Source organism: Pelobates fuscus, chromosome 4 (assembly GCF_036172605.1).
Source record: "Pelobates fuscus isolate aPelFus1 chromosome 4, aPelFus1.pri, whole genome shotgun sequence".
Taxonomy (NCBI): Eukaryota; Metazoa; Chordata; class Amphibia; order Anura; family Pelobatidae; genus Pelobates; species Pelobates fuscus.
Genome location: NC_086320.1, coordinates 61,539,925 through 61,556,545, shown reverse-complemented (window position 1 = coordinate 61,556,545; position 16,621 = coordinate 61,539,925). Strand labels below are relative to the sequence as shown.

The 16,621-nt window shown below is 47.1% G+C and overlaps 1 protein-coding gene across 1 annotated transcript in view; it reads left to right on the top strand.

The window, feature by feature from the left end:
• The first annotated feature begins 1,784 nt into the window (after positions 1-1,784).
• The window catches only part of LOC134609328 (serine/threonine-protein kinase SBK1-like), a 34,767-nt gene continuing 19,930 nt past the window's right edge, over positions 1,785-16,621 (top strand). Inside the window, exon 1 of the mRNA XM_063453009.1 lies at positions 1,785-1,814. Within this exon, the coding sequence (XP_063309079.1) occupies positions 1,785-1,814 (30 nt within the window). The remainder of the gene's footprint in view (positions 1,815-16,621) is intronic.

Here is a 16,621-nt window from a genome sequence, read left to right as displayed (position 1 = left end):
GTTTTTTTTATTAGTTTTTTTTTGTCTTTTTATTTATATTGTATATCTTGCTGTACTGGCACAGCCAAAACAATAGGCAAATTAAATTAATTTCAAGTGTCTCATGCACACACACAGGACTCGGAAAGAAATATTGGAGCACTTAAAGAGAACTGTCTTAATAGTATTACATTTAACATCCTCATGTCACTCCCGACTCATTAATGTTACTATAGTTGATTGTTTTTCTGAAAATGGTTTTAATATTTGTCTTGATCATGTTTACAAGGTCGATCAGTGGCGCTAAAACTGATGAAGAAAGAAAGAACCCACCAAGATGACTTTGTCAAGGAATTCAAGGTTGCGGTCTATCTGTCTCATCACAGGGGTATCATTACAACCTACCCCTACTTCTTTGATACCCTGAAACACTATGTCTACGTCCAGGAGGTGGCAACAGCAGGGACCCTCGAATCCATTATTGTTGAGAAGGTAAGGAGCATAAGCTGTATAATTGCTCCTCATTAGTCTCAGTGGTATTTTACAGCAGATTAGTAACAATGAATGGTCTTGTTAGAATATCTATGCTACTTTAGGCATGGGCAACTTGATACCCTATACCTTATGTATGTACTATAACAATAGCTGGCATTGGATATTTGCTGTAATTGTATATCATCAAGAACAGGAGGGCCACTGGTTACCAACACCTGTCCTAGCTGCATCTTAGTTTGGTTAAATCGTTATCAATGTTCAAGTTGAATTCATTGAAAAAGTTGAAAACTTTAATTTTAAAGTTTTAATAAACACAGCCATCTCCATAAAACATATAAAAAGAGCTTAATTACATTTACTGTCAACTCTTGCCTACAATTGAAATAGCTAAAATTAATATTCTATTTTCAGCAGCATTTTAGAACTTTAAGTATGGCATACATTGATAATTCAACATTGCATGTGTAAATCACTGCTTACAACACAATATTTGAGGCATACGTTTGCTAGAGGAGAGTTATCAGCTGACCTATTAAAATAATGATTTTGAGAATGATATTGGTAAAAGATTTTTATTTTTGGCTCTACTGAATATTTTACTTAATATACTGACATTTTTTTTTCTCTAATATTTTAGGTTGGGTTACCAGAATACATTGTGAAGCGTTGTGCTGCTCAGATCTCCGAAGCATTGTTTTTCATTCATAATCAAGGGTTGGTGCATAGAGACCTGAAACCAGACAACATCTTGCTTATGGATAAAGAATGCCACAACATCAAGATCGGAGATTTTGGTCTAACAGAACGTTTTGGTAGATTCATCCCATCGATGTCTCATATAATACCATACATGGCACCTGAGCTTTCTATTCTGGAACCTAACCAATATCTACACTTGAGTCCAAGTATTGATGTCTGGGCATTTGGAGTCACTCTGTTTGTAGCTCTCACTGGCTGCTTTCCATGGCTGGAAGCTGTAAACAAAGACCATAAATTCCAGATATTTGCAAGCTGGAAAACATATGGCGAGTTAGACGCTCCCCCTGTTACCTGGCAGAGTTTCACCAGGGAAGCATTGGTTATGTTTTCCAGTTTACTTTCACTGAATCCTTCCGTTAGAATGTCTGGTGGCATTGTTTACAATTACCTGCATGTACCATGGAGATACAAAGAGCTGAATATTAATAGGTGAGAGGTTTAAGCTCTTTGTCAGCCAAGGACAGGAAGCAAAAGCAATGGCAGAGCTTACAGATGTCATGACACTTATATATGGATATCAAGTGTAGTAAAAGGGCCTCATGTCTTCGAGGATGCCGTGTACATGTACAGTGAACGTGAAGGTAGGTTTGTATTTAATTATTTGTTTATTTATAAAATATTTTACCAGAAATAATACATTGAGATTTCTCTCATTTTAATTTATGTCCTGGGCCCACTAACCCTACATCGTTACAACAGGGTACAATAGAATATTCAAAATAATATTAATACATATATAAATTTAATACAGAACAGGTAAGAAATGTAATCAACCATTATTACAGGTTCATTCTGTTTTGAGATATGTAAAGAAGGATTTCTTAAAGGATTTTAGGCTGGGAGGGGATTTGAAAGTGTCCGGAAGGTTATTCCATAATAGCAGTGCTCTGTAGGAAAAAGAGGAACGTAACATTTTTATTTTGTATTTAGGTAGACTACTTAAAGTACTGGTACTGAATCAGAGGTTATAGAAGGTGGGAACAGCCGGGGAGAGCATTCTGCTCAGGTAGGGTGGGAGCTTTCCAAAACAGCTCTTAAACACAAGGCTGAAAAGATCAAGGTTCCTGTCTGAATTCCAGCAATAGCCAATTTAGCTTTTATTATGTCACAATGGTTGGTCATGTCATAACAGTGTAGCAAAAAGCAGCAGGATGAGTTTTACAATGTAGAAAGTTTATGAAGGTGGATTTGTGATACAGGTGCATACACTACATCCCCACATAGTGTATATCAGTGTGTGTCTTAACCATCCTTTAGCCCCTCTCTCATCCATTTTTAAATACTTCTAAAATTCTGCTTAAAAATAGGAGTAATCACATTACCCATCATTTCATAAATATTTAAATAAACATTTTTTTCTACAATCTGTCCAATAATTTAACATATACCTCCCCCCCCCTCCTTTTATCTTTATTAGGGGATGGGTGTGGTGGTATAAAATTTAACATAATTGGATATACCCGTTAAGGAAGATTTTAAAGAAATTAATTCCCATATAAAAGAATGCATCCATAAATAAACTGGTTTATTCATGTATCTTGTGCATAGACATAGATAGAGTTCTAGTATGTGTGAATTCTGCTTTATACTAGAATTTTCATATATTTTATCTTGTTTTAATTTTTCCTTAATAAAGTTAATTAAGATTTGATAAAAGTTTATTAGTTACAAGCACTTTAATCATATCCACTCTTCCCCTTTTTTCTACATGCCCACTGAATGACATGAACAAAGGACTATTCACAGCCAATCGGGCAGTGAGTGACGTGGAACGCATACATCATCGCTTCCATGACATAATTACGTGAACGGGTGTGGACTTACAAGCACATGGGCTTGGGTACCCAGAACAAAGTGGGATCACATCGAAAAGGGCGGAACCCTGAACCAAATAGAACCAAATAGGAGTAAATCTATATCAGCTGAAAAAAAAATAGGAGCCATAGAAAGCATTGATGGATCAATTGAGAGGTTTATCTGAGACTTGAGGGTCTTGACATCTTGCCAGGTTATTATTCCAGCTGGGTACCTGTTGACTGGTAGGGCATATGTATTGATGGCTTGGATCTTGTTTTTCCTGGGACTTCAGGACCTCTCAGACTCTCTGGAGGTACTCTGATGTTCTCCTTGCCTCTTCCTCATGGTTGCCATGTTCTTGTGGTACCCCCAGGTACTTGTAGATATTCTCCACATCACTTTTCTTCGCTATCTGTCACACTGCTGATCTGGGGAGACCTCGTGCACGGTCGGCATGACAGCATGTCCGCACTCGATCAGCGTGGACACACTAAAGCTAAGCTTACCTCTTGCCAGTTCTCCCTCCAGTCTCCATGGTAGATCGGGTGGAAATCATGCTGGCATTCTCAAAACCGCTGGTCGCTTCCAAGGGCCTCAAATGAATTTTTTTACGCTAGTGACACGGATGTGCGTGCATCATCACATCATCGGTGTTGTGATGGACTGCCTGCCACCCCGACTGGGTGGGTCCATCAATCAAAGCTTCCTAGCTGACTGTCACGGTTCTCACCAGTTAGACAGACAGCCAGACGTGGTCGCTCCTGGAGTTCCCAACAGGGGACTTGAACCGGGGAACTTCTCAGTCCTAGTCCTGCTTTCTGCCTCTGAGCCACAGCAGCTTTATACAGTGACTACTGATTCCGGTCCTGTTCATCCTGGCATGGCTACTACACCGGGGGCTGCACCTTGACTTGGCTGTGTCTCACCTGACTCTGATCGGTCATCAGCAGGGTATTTAAACCCAGCCTCACCCTGTGCTCAGTGTCAAGTCTTTGATCTTGTGATCCTGTTTCGTACCAGTGTTCCTGTTTCATCTGCTTCGTATTATTGACCCCGGCTTCTGACTACGTTTATCCTGACCTCTGGCATCCTTTGACCTCGGCTATCCCTCGACTATCCTGCTGGTTCAGTCCTTGCCTGTACTGCGTATTGGTACTTTATCCTGCACAGACCCACAGGCCGGGTGAATTCTTACCTGACCACCTTGGCCTGTGGCTATCTGCAAGGGTGAGCAACATATCTGCGCTACAGACTCCCAACTCAGGTAAGACCCTGACAAAAGACTTGACCAATATGGAGTCCGCAGAGATGTGCTCACCCTCGCCCCAGCAAGTGTCCAGCCTGGCCCAGACTGTTTCGGAGCTGCAGCAAGAAATTTTATTTCTTAAAGGCGCAGTACATCCAGCCCCGGAACCAGCTGATCCAGAACCGTTTGTCATCATGCCCGACCGATTTGATGGTAGCCGCACGTCCTTTCAGTCATTCAAGATGGATTGCGAGGTGTTGTTTTCATTAAAGCCTCGAACTTATGCCACAGAATTCATCAGGGTCAGAGCGGCTATCAACCTGTTGTCTGGACGCATCAAAGTTTGGGCTCACCAAATGTTGCAGACGAAGAGTCCTGTCCTTGTCAGCTGGGAATCCTTTATTACTGCTATGGACTCACAATGCAAGACCACTATGCCCAAGCCAGCTCCACGTACTAAAAAATCGCGGAGTCTTCATAACCAAGGAACCGAGTACCATCACCACACCCCAGTGATGCCCCCTTATGATCCAGTTCCCAGGAAAACTCCAGAGGTATCCTGTGTTCCACTTGACCCTGAGGAACCTATGCAATTAGGACTTGTCCACTGCAAAGTGACACCTAGGGAAAGGGACCGAAGGAGAAGCCATGGCCTGTGATATTACTGTGGAGAAAAAGGGCATTTCATCACGCTTTGTCCTGTTTGCCCTCCTAGACTTCCAGCTCTCCGACTGGGTACTAATTTCCTTCATCCTGTGTACACCGCATACCAGCCTAAAAAGCTACATGGGAGCCGTTTTTCTTGCCCATGCTTGGCTTCCATGGGAGAAACTACACCCCCTGCTCCAGAGCCACCTGCATCTACTGCCGAAGTTACTTCCTGTGGTACCACCACTACTTCCTGTCCACCTGAAAAGGATTTACCTGTGGATTGTGCCATTGCTTCTAATGGCACTACGGTCCGTAAAGAAGACCTTGAAATGTTCGAAAAAGCATTGTTAGCTACGAACACTGCTCCTGCCGAAGTTGTGGAAGTGCTTGCCACCTGTACCCGGAACCTAAAAAACCTGGACAGTTCTTCAGCCGTACCAGAAGCTGGTACTGGGAAATCCCAAGCAATTCCACACTGAGGACTTTGACTATGGGGACTCACTGGATTCTGATAGTGACCTTGGAGAGGTGTATTATTACGATGGAGAACCTACTTACGCCCGGAGGTCGTTTTTAAAGGGGGGGGGGTACTGTCACGGTTCTCACCAGTTAGACAGACAGCCAGACGTGGTCGCTCCTGGAGTTCCCAACAGGAGACTTGAACTGGGGAACTTCTCAATCCTAGTCCTGCTTTCTGCCTCTGAGCCACAGCAGCCCCCTGGCATGGCTACTACACCGGGGACTGCACCTTGACTTGGCTGTGTCTCACCTGACTCTGATCGGTCATCAGCAGGGTATTTAAACCCAGCCTCGCCCTGTGCTCAATGTCAAGTCTTTGATCTTGTGATCCTGTTTCGTACCAGTGTTCCTGTTTCATCTGCTTCGTATTATTGACCCCGGCTTCTGACTACGTTTATCCTGACCTCTGGCATCCTTTTGACCTCGGCTATCCCTCGACTATCCTGCTGGTTCAGTCCTTGCCTGTACTGCGTATTGGTACTTTATCCTGCACAGCCCCCGTGCACAGACCCACAGGCCGGGTGAATTCTTACCTGACCACCTTGGCCTGTGGCTATCTGCAAGGGTGAGCAACATATCTGCGCTACAGACTCCCAACTCAGGTAAGACCCTGACACTGACGCTGAGGACCATAAGCACAACACCGGGCACCGTAGCCCCTATCCTGCTCTCAGTGGGAAGAGAGTATAGCTGATAACCCAATTATCTCCAGGCAGGAAAAAAAAAACATTTCTACAAAGTCCCAAAAGTACCCCAAAACACAATATCCCCACAAATGTCACATCCCCTGATAGCCCTGATCTGGCTGACCAACATATCCAAAAATCACTCAGATCAGTTCAGGGGTTCAGGAATACCCTGGAAGTCACAGGTCTACTTTGGGGATTCGAAGTAAAGTTCTAAATACCGAACATAGCCGTTTGTGAGTACAGTCAGTGTATTTCTTTTGTTTGGGAGTTTCTTCTTACCGAACGTCGTTCGACTCCCGTTCAAATAGCCTAACATCCCCGGAAGGTAAGCATTCAGCGACGTTCGCGCACTTGAGTGAACAATTTGAGTTCCATGCACTAGATGACCAAACACCACTCATTGTTGTCACGCCTTATGATGGCCGCCACCATACCATGGGTCTTCCCAGGACCAATCTATGATGTCTCTCCAGTTGTAGGGCTATAGGTCTGGATCTGCCACCCAGCTCTCTTGCTCTGCCTGCAGGGTAAATTGGGGCCGACTTGAGCTGAGCAGGTGCTGGTAGTCCTGCTCCAGATCCCATTCCAGGGTGGCCAGATGGATCAGGTCTGGCCCTAGGTCGCCAGCTCTAGGGAGATTCAGTATAGCCTCCCTGTGGTTATGTATGACCCAAAAACGTGATACTGTAGCACTAGTGATGTCCCGAACGGTACGCTGGCGAATAGTTCCTGGCGAACATAGCATGTTCGCGTTCGCCACCGTGTGCGAACACATGCGATGTTCGGTCCGCCCCCTATTTGTCATCATTGAGTAAACTTTGACCCTGTACCTCACAGTTAGCAGACACATTCCAGCAAATCAGCAGCACACCCTCCCTATCAGACCCTCCCACCTACTGGACAGCATCCATTTTAGATTAATTCGGAAGCTGCAACCATTTTATTTTATTTTTTCAATTTTTTTTTTTAGTGCATATAAATGTTACAAGCAGATACTCCCCCCAGGCACCCTGTGTTACTGCAGATACTCCCTCCAGACACACTGTGTTTCTGCAGATACTCCCTCCAGACACCCTGTGTTACTGTAGATACTCCCCCCAGACACTCTGTGTTACTGCAGATACTCCCCCCAGCCAGAAGAGGACTCAGCCGAGGAGGTTATAGAAGAGGATGGAGTAGGAGGAGTAGAGTAGGTGGCAGCAGGCCTGCCTGCAAGTCGTGGCGGTGTCACCAACTCCTCTGCAGAGCCACGCATTCCATGCTTGGCAGCCGTCAGCAGGTTTACCCAATGTGCAGTGTAGGTGATATACCTGCCCTGACCATGCTTTGCAGACCAGGTATCAGTGGTAAGATAGACCCTAGCCCCAACACTGTGTGCCAGACATGCCATTACTTCCTTTTGCACAATCGAGTACAGGTTGGGGATTGCCTTTTGTGAAAAGAAATTTCGGCCGGGTACCTTCCACTGAGGTGTCCCAATAGCTACAAATTTTTTGAACGCCTCAGACTCCACCAGCTTGTATGGTAAAAACTGGCGGGCTAATAGTACAGACAAGCCAGCTGTCAGACGCCGGGCAAGGGGGTGACTTTCTGACATTGGCTTCTTACGCTCAAACATGTCCTTGACAGACACCTGACTGTGGGCAGATGAGCAGGCCTGACACACAGACGCTTGGAGACAACTAACTGCTATTCAATCTATAACAGTGAAAGTTTTTTGGTTTTTAAATGCAAGCTATTAGGACACCATATATGAGTGGCAAAGTACACTGGCAGAGGTCTGCAGAGCACACGCTGAAGGCCTGACACACCCGCTTTAAGGACACTGACTGCTATTAGCTTACACTGAAAAACGTTTTTTCTTTGTAAAAGCACGCTATAGAGACACCAGATATGAGTGGCAAAGTACACTGGCAGAGGTCTGCAGAGCACACTCTGAAGGCCTGACACCCAGACGCTTGCAGACAACTAACTGCTATTCAATCTATTACAGTGAAAAATAATTTATTTTTAAATGTCAAGCTTAAGCTATTGTGACACCAGATATGAGTGGTGGCACTGGGCAAATGGGCACAGTATCCACTGAGCCTGACACAGAAGCTGGCAGGCAGGCAACTGCAATTACATTACACAAAAAAAATGAAGCAGACTTATGTTCTAGCCCTAAAAAGGGCTTTTTGCGGTGCTGTTCTTACAGCAGAGATCAGATGAGTCCTTCAGGACTGTAGTGGACACTGAATACCCTAGCCTAGCTATCAATTTCCCTATCTAATGAGCAGCAGCTACACTTTCCCTCCTCTCAATAAGCATGCAGCTTCAGAATGAATCTAAAATGGATGCTGGGAGGGAGGTGGGAGGGTGTGGAAGGGAGGGTCTGCTGCTGATTTGCTGGAATGTGTCTGCTGACCGTGAGGCACAGGGTCAAAGTTTACTCAATGATGACGAATAGGGGGCGGATCGAACCGCGCACCCCCCCTCTCCTTACCTGTCTCGGCAGCCTCCTGTCCTGGAGCGTTGGCTCTTCCTCTCTCCACTGCTGCTTCAGGCTTTGGGTGCAGTTGCCGGATCTGTCCAGCAGGTGGCGTCTGAAGCTCCAGTTGCCATGGGAACTTCGCTGGAGGTGATGAACTCATTTTTTCATGCTGCTGTCTGTTCTATGGTGCCGCCAGCGGTTCCTGGGGTGCCGTCAGGTAAGTAATGTTTTCCTGCGCTGGCTGGGGCGTCTGCGCTATGCTGGTTCATGTTGGGTTTATTAAAAAAAAAAATAGATAAATAAAAAAAAAATGAATTTTCTAAAACCTAAACAAAAAAAAATAATCAAAGAGTAGCGGTCAGCCGCGCTCAGTGTAGTACTCTACTGGTGCGACGGTGCGTCCACCGGTGGGTGGGGGTCAGTGCGCTTGGTCCTTAGCGCGGCAATTGGAGGGGAGTTGGGCCTCTTCCTCATTGGGGGCTGCGCCTCCTCTCCCCTGCGCACTCTCGCAAGGTATTCCCCTTTGGCTCTTGGGGGGTTGCTCTTCCCTTGGGGCACTAGGGGGGGTAGGACTCGGGCGGCAAAGATCTATAGTTCCGTTATGGGAAATTCCTAATACATTGGGAATTGGGTTTGGGGTTCACTATTTTGGAGAGCGTGGTTGGGGAGCGGGCTGTGCGGCGTGGCGCTGTTTTGTTACCAGGACACCACTTGGGCTGCATGTCATACTTATGGCGGCCTGGGTTGGTGGCGCTATGAAAAACATTTCTTCAGCGCCTTGCGGGTTTGCCCTCTGTAGTGTGGGATCAGATGGACTTAGGCCCCTGGCTCTCCATCGTAAGCCGCCCGGTGGCGCATAAAGGGGGTTTGTCCTCCTTTCCTGGGGGGCGGCTCTGCCCCAGCGGCCTTGCAGCAACGGCCAGGTTGTTGCAGGGAGTTGAACGTAAGCCTATGTAAGTGGGGTGGGTCATGCTGTTTTAAGCTCAAATGCTCCCATCGTGGTGGGGGCTCACTCTGCCTCCTGCTGTTTCAAGAGGGGTAAGTACGGGGAAAAAGGGGACATGGGGGCGCAGGGCAGCGACGCCAGTGCTCGTAAGTGCGATGTGCCCATGGCTCAACCGCTACTGGAATTGGCAGGCCATGGGGCTCCTGCTGGAGGGGGTCACCCGAGGCTTCGGGATCCCTTTCTCGGAGCGCCCGGCTTCGGGGCGGTGTGGACCTTAAAGGAAAGGTTAAAAGATCTTCGTATGTATAGATTGGTGAAAGTCGAGACGGGGATATGATAGACAGTTTAAATACTTAAGGGGAATCAATACAATAGGGAGGAGACTATGTTTAAAAGAAGTAAAACTTCCGCAATAAGAATACATAATCTTAAATTAGAGGGGCGAAGGTTTCACAATAATACCCGGATGTATTACGTTAACGGAAGGGTAGTGATGCGTGGACTAGCCTTCCTGCTGAAGTAGTAGAGGAGTCTAAGTGGGTGTGGGATATGCGTAAGGCTGTCCTACCTATAAGATAAGGCCAGGGACTAATGTCAGTGGTTAGGAAATTGGGCTGACTGGATGGGCCGAATGGTCCTTATCTGCCATCACATTCTATGTTATGTTTCTAAGTCTGTGCTCGAATTCCCGCAGATGGTGCTGGATAAGCTCCTGCGGGAGGTAGCTTTGGGGTGGTTCGTGGGGTCAGTTGAGGCCCTGTCGCTCCCCAAGTTCTCTTGGAGCACGATAAGACAGTGGGGCCCAGTGACGTGCCTTAGCTCCTTGGGTATCGAAATTGACTCTGTGGCCATGGAGTGCTGGCTGCCGCGGGTTGAGGTTGAGAGTGTGTGGCGATGGCCAGGGGTCTGGGGAGGCAAGCTGCAGTCCCTGTTAGGGAGGTTATCTTCCGCTGCTCGATCAGGCCCATGGGGCAATTGTCCCGCAGGCGCCTGGTGGCCGCTACTACCGGGACTGCAGTATTTTATCCGGCTCTGGAGGTCTGGGTTTTCTTCCTGACCGAGTATATTGGAAGGTCACCTTGGCAGGCACCGGAGGTGCCCAGTTCGGACTTGCCCCTCTAAACGGACGCGGCTGACTGGATGCTCTGTCTGGTTGGGGCGATTCTGGGCTGGCTCTGTCTGGTTGGGGCGATTCTGGGATCGCGCTGGTGTGCTGACATGGTTGGAGGCGTGGTCCGCCTCCGACTTGACCAGGAATTCTTGCCTTCCTGGAGCTTTTCCATTGTGGTGGCATTGGATTTGTGGGGTCGATAGCTACAGGACCGTCGGGTCGTTATTCACTGTGCCAACCTCGGGGTTGTCCAGGTGATTAGCCAGCTCTCGGCCCCCCCCCCCCCTTTTCTCTTTTGGCACTTCCCCTGCTCCAGCATCTGGTGCTCCGGTGCCCGTGTCTTCATGTGTCGTGTAGGTCGGGTTCCTCTTGGGCCAAAGTACTCCAGGGTATGGGTGAAATGGCAGGCGCGGGAGTCAGAGGTGGGTGTATTTGCGGGTTCGCCTGTTCGTTACAAGGTCTGTTGTGACTGCTGGAGCGTTTGGGTTTCGGCGGATATGTCGTCCTCCAGGGTGTCCTTGCGCGTGTCCAGTTTAGTTTTCTGGTTAAGTCCCAGGGTTGGGTGGCTGTCGCCACGGAGTTTCTGGTATGGCATGCGGTGTAGGGCCCGTGCAGGGGTCGGTTTTTGTGGATCCAAAGAGGCCGGTTTTGGGGGCCCTATGGGCACAATTGTGCCAGGTGCTCCCAGAGGTATGCCTCGTCGTTTCTTCATTTCTTTGGGGCCATGAGGATTGGGGTATTGGTGGGTCCGAACTGGTCAGCAGGTAGGGGAGGATTCTGTTTGTGGATGTCCGGGATGGTCAGGACCTGGTGTCCTTCAAGACTCGTCCATACAAGACCGACATCCTTTGCAAGGGCAGGTGGGTCCCGCTGGCAGCGGTGCCAGGATTGGACGCCTGTCTGGTCTGGGCGCTCAGGGAGTCCGCGGTACGGCCGTACCTGGCTGGCCCAATCGTGGTATACGAGGAGGGGAACTTCCTCTCCCATTTCAATTTGTTTGGCGGTCATTCTTTCCGCATTGGCACTGCGACGGAGGCCTCTCGGCTGGGTATGCTGAATCGGGATGTGCGGAGGATAGGAAGGTGGGACTCTAGGAGATTTGTTCCGGTGTGCGGGACGCTGTTTTGCTCCGTTGATTGTTTTTTCCTTCTCGGGGCGGATGATTGAGCACTCGACGAGGAACTATTGGCGGCAAGCATACATCTGGAGTGCATAGGAGTGCTGCCGCAAAGGGTTTATCCGTTGGGTTTCACGGTTCGTTATAGGGGTTTTGGGGATGCCCATTTCATCAGGTTTTGAGAAGGAGGCGGCAGATTGGTTGCGGCCGGATGGGGTTCATTTGTCTGGGGTCGGGCTCAACCGTTTTAATCTGGCCATTCGAGAGACGGTGGAACAGGCCATGGTTGGTTTGTTTGGGGTCCCCCGCTGATTTTAGGCTTAAAACAGCGGGGTTGTGGCGGGGGTGTGTCCTTGCCAAATAAGGGATGGTTTGGTAGATTAGATGAAAATGGGGGATAATGGCCGGGTCTCATCCTCCCCTGTCTCTTATGGTGAACCTGGAGGAGGTACCAGGTTGGACGTGTCCCCACTGGGTTGTAAGTCGACCAGTGGGGAGCATTATGGTTGGGCCCCACCGAGTGGGTGGGGAGCCCTGAAAAGGAAGATGTTTTTATTATGCCGAGGGGGGGAGGTGAGAGCCTTGGGGAAGTTAGATTGGCAAGGACGGTTTCTTTGGTTACTGTATGACTATATGCAGATTGTTTATGTTAATTTATGATAATTATTATTTGGTTATATGTTAAAAGGAGTTATACAGTATTTGGTTGTGTTAATAAATGCTGTGGCCTGTTTTCTCCAAGAAGTTGTCTGTCGTTATTTGAAAGGGTAAGTTATGGTTTTATGGGGGATGAAGGGAATGCAATCCAATGCCCACTAAGTACATACATGAAACTGTTCACATCAATAAAGAAAATGGCTACTGTGCACAATGTAAGTTGCATTAGAAATCCATAACATGAAAATGTAAAATTCATAACATGCAGCCTGCTATGACAATATAAAACACATTTCTTTATATTATTAATGTTATTAATTCATCCATTAAGAGATGAGTTTTATATTGTCATGGTAGACTGCATATAATGAATTTTACATTGTCATGGCAGTCTATTGCAGCTAGCGCAGCAGCCATTTACATTGTTGGAATAATGGAATAGTAGCCATTTTCTTTATTGGTGTGAACTGTTCCAACCCAGAAATACCTGGGGTATTGAATCATTACAGGTTTAAACTGACAGGTTCAGTGACAGGTTTTTATAATAATGACCATCATCCATTTTTAACTCTCCAAGTCATTCAGTCCCATTATCCCACACCTACATCGATTGTTGAAGTGAGTGTGGACTGAAGGGGTTGGGTGAATAATGCTAGTGTGACTGAATGACTTGGAGAGTTAAAAAATGGATGATGAGCATTATTAAAAAACAAAAACAGTTTATGTTTTGAAAATGCCCATCATCCATTTTTAAACACTTTAAGTCATTTAGTCAGATTACTGGGTCCCCTCCATGCAGACCACACTACCCTAGTTGATGGGGGAATGCAAATGGGAGTGAGAGACTTTGAATCTTGTGTCATCTGCCCTCTGCCCTCAGTTTGTCTGTGCTATCTATGTAACCAGACAGCTTGACGACGGTGTGGCCAGGGCCGGATTAACATAGGGGCTGATGGAGCTGCAGCTCCAGGCCCAGGCCCATGGAATAGGCCCATTGAAAAAAAAAAAATGAAAAAAAAAAATGCAATTTTTTTTTTTCTTTTTACACACACACTACTCTTAGGTTTGCCACCTGACTGGTATTTTACTGGCACAGACGGTATTTGAGACTGCCTGGCCATGCCGGTATTGCAGTAATACTGGCAATACAAATGCAGGTATTTTTCTCAGAATAAGTGGAGATTACTCTGCAATACCAGCACCGGCCAGTAGGGGTCACTGTGTGTGGAGAGAGGCAGGGATAGGAAGGTACAGCATATCCCCATAGACATATAATACCTAGACGCCGCATTGACCTCGGGGGGCCATGAAATGCGGGCGCCATTTTGGGCCGGTCACCCGGTGTGGTATTATATGTCTATATATTAGGACTTCTGTCCCTAATTTTTTTTTTATTTACTTTGCCTTAGTGACAAATCTCACTTTAGTAAATAGTGATGTGATTGTTTGTTCTCCTATTCTCTTTATGCTATCTCCATGCGGACTTCAAAGTGCAAAAGACAGAGCTGACAATAATAAAGAGTTGTAAATATCTACATTTTATTTTGCACAGTTCCAAAATCCATATTAGTTAAAAATAGGTGAAAAGTAAATACATTACAAATCAGGCAAAGATCCAGTCCCAGTTTAAAACATGTATATTAAGATGATAGATTGTGGGGTTAGTTCACTAAACTTATAATTTTAGCAAACCTAAATCCGAATGCAACGCATAGTTTCAATCAGGAAATTCAAATAATTTCAATGTATTGAGTAAATTTAGTCGATAACGTAAATAACCACAGAGGTCTTAAAGCAGCAAATGTCAGTTAATTTTATTTAATATCCCAGGATTAAACATCATGCTACTGGATCTGTACACCCTCCAGGTGGATTTTAAGACTAACCATGTTTACTTTGAGGACCTTGCTCTGCAGATCATAGACATGTCTATGCTGCAGATCACACTGTGACCGATCCAAGTCAATGCGGCGTCTAGTATTTTATGTCTATGCATATCCCTGCCTCTCTGTACTACTCACTGATCCGTGGGGACCAGCAACACAGCACAGAGTCCAGACAGCAGCTCGACAGCTCAGATAAGTGAGGGATGGGGGGGAAAGGCAGCAGGGACACATGGGGACACTGAGACACTAGGGGACACATGTGGACACTGAGACACTAGGGGACACATGTGGACACTGAGACACTAGGGGACACATGTGGACACTGAGACACTAGGGAACACATGGGGACACTGAGACACATGGGGACACTGAGACACATGGGGACACAGACACTAGGACACATGGGGACACAGACACTGAGACACTTGGGGACACTGAGACACATGGGGATGCTGAGACACATGGGGACGCTGTTTCTCCCAGTGTCCCCCATCCAGTGTCGCTAGTGTCTCAGTATCCCCAAGTCTCCCAGTGTCTGTGTCCCATGTCTCTGTGTGCCTAGTGTCACCATGTCTATGTCCACAACTGTCCCCATGTCTCCCAGTGTCCCCAAGTGTCTGTCTCCCAGCCAGTGTCCCATAGTGTAGCGGTACTTACCCTCTCCAGGGGCCGGCCGGGGTCCTCTCTTCTCGCCGCGCGCGGTCCTGCTCCTGCACGAGCCGCGCGCGGCTCAGCCAACGATGGGATCAGTCAGGCGGGCAGTGACCGCGAGAAGCGGTCACATGTCCCGCCCGACACTAAGAGCGCGCCGCGCGTCTCGGGCGCGCTCTTAAAGGGACAGTGGGAGACTAAATTAGAATCAGTCTCCCATTGGCCCCTGTCAGGCCACATTCCCCATACACTCACGTTTTGGGGGCGTGGATATGACAGGGGCCAATCAAAGTGAACCTTTAGGGTATTTATACTCACCTGTTTCCCTTGCTCTTTGCCCTATCGTGGTTTCTGTCCAGTTCCCTTTAGTGCTTGTATCGTTCAGTTGGTTTTTTGGTGCTTGACCTTGGCTTTGTTCCTGACTCCGCTCTCTCCTTATCCTTGCTTGCTTATCCGCTGTTTTGTTCTCTGTGTACCAGTCCTCGGCTTGTTCTACGTTACGCTGTCTCTCAGTTCCCTTGACCTCGGCTTGTTCTGACTCTGTCTTTCTCTCGTCCTAGTCCGGCCATTCTAAGGTCCGGTAAGACGAACTCTGTTCTTGTCTCGTGACTGTTGAACTATTCCTGCGTGTTGGGGTATATTACCGTGACATTACGATAGGGCCATAGACCCCGCAGGTTTAGGACAACAGATGGCCACTCATGAGGCTAGATTCGCAGAACAGGATCACCGTATGGATCAAATGGCTCAAGCCATCCAGACACTGTTATCCAGATCAGCTCCGGTACCTGTACCTGCGCCTCCTGTAAACCCTATACCAGATACTGCTAATATGCCTAATGCTTCAGCACATCTAACCCCGCCACCTAGGTATGGAGGGGACGCTAAGACATGTAGGGGATTCCTTAATCAAGTGGAGTTCCACTTTGAAATGTACCCACGTTCATTTCCCACTGATAGATCTAAGGTGGGTTTTCTTATGCACCAACTTACGGATAAGGCACTAGAATGGGCAAATCCTATTTGGGAGGCTAATGGGCCTATGGTACACGACTTCACTAGCTTCCTCGCAGCGTTTCGTAGAACTTTTGACACGACTAAAAGGTCAAAAAATGCCGCCAGGGCATTAATGAGAATAAAGCAAGGATCTAAATCTGTAGCCGATTATGCTATTCAGTTCCGTACCCTGGCCTCACAGGTAGATTGGACTAATAATGGGCTTACTACCGCATTTCTGGAAGGTCTGTCTGAAACTATGTTGGATGAGGTAGCAGCTAAGGACCTCCCTGTACCCCTGGAGGACCTGATTGACTATCTTATCGATATAGATAACAGGATCCGTGACAGGTTATACACCAGGTCCAGAAATAGACATTTTGTTCCCGTTAACTCCCCTAGAGCTGAGACTCCCGAGGGATCTAAAAGTTCTGAGGAGGAACCTATGCAGTTAGGGGTTGCCAAACTCACTGACGCTGAAAAGCTTTATAGGAGAAAGGAGGGACTTTGTCTTTATTGTGGTAGGAGGGGTCATATGAGACAAGAATGTCCCGTGCGTCCGGGAAACTATCGCACCTAAGTCCGTATAGAGGACTGGCCTTGGGTGTGACATCACAGTCCTCACATTTGCCTCTTAATAAATTACTTC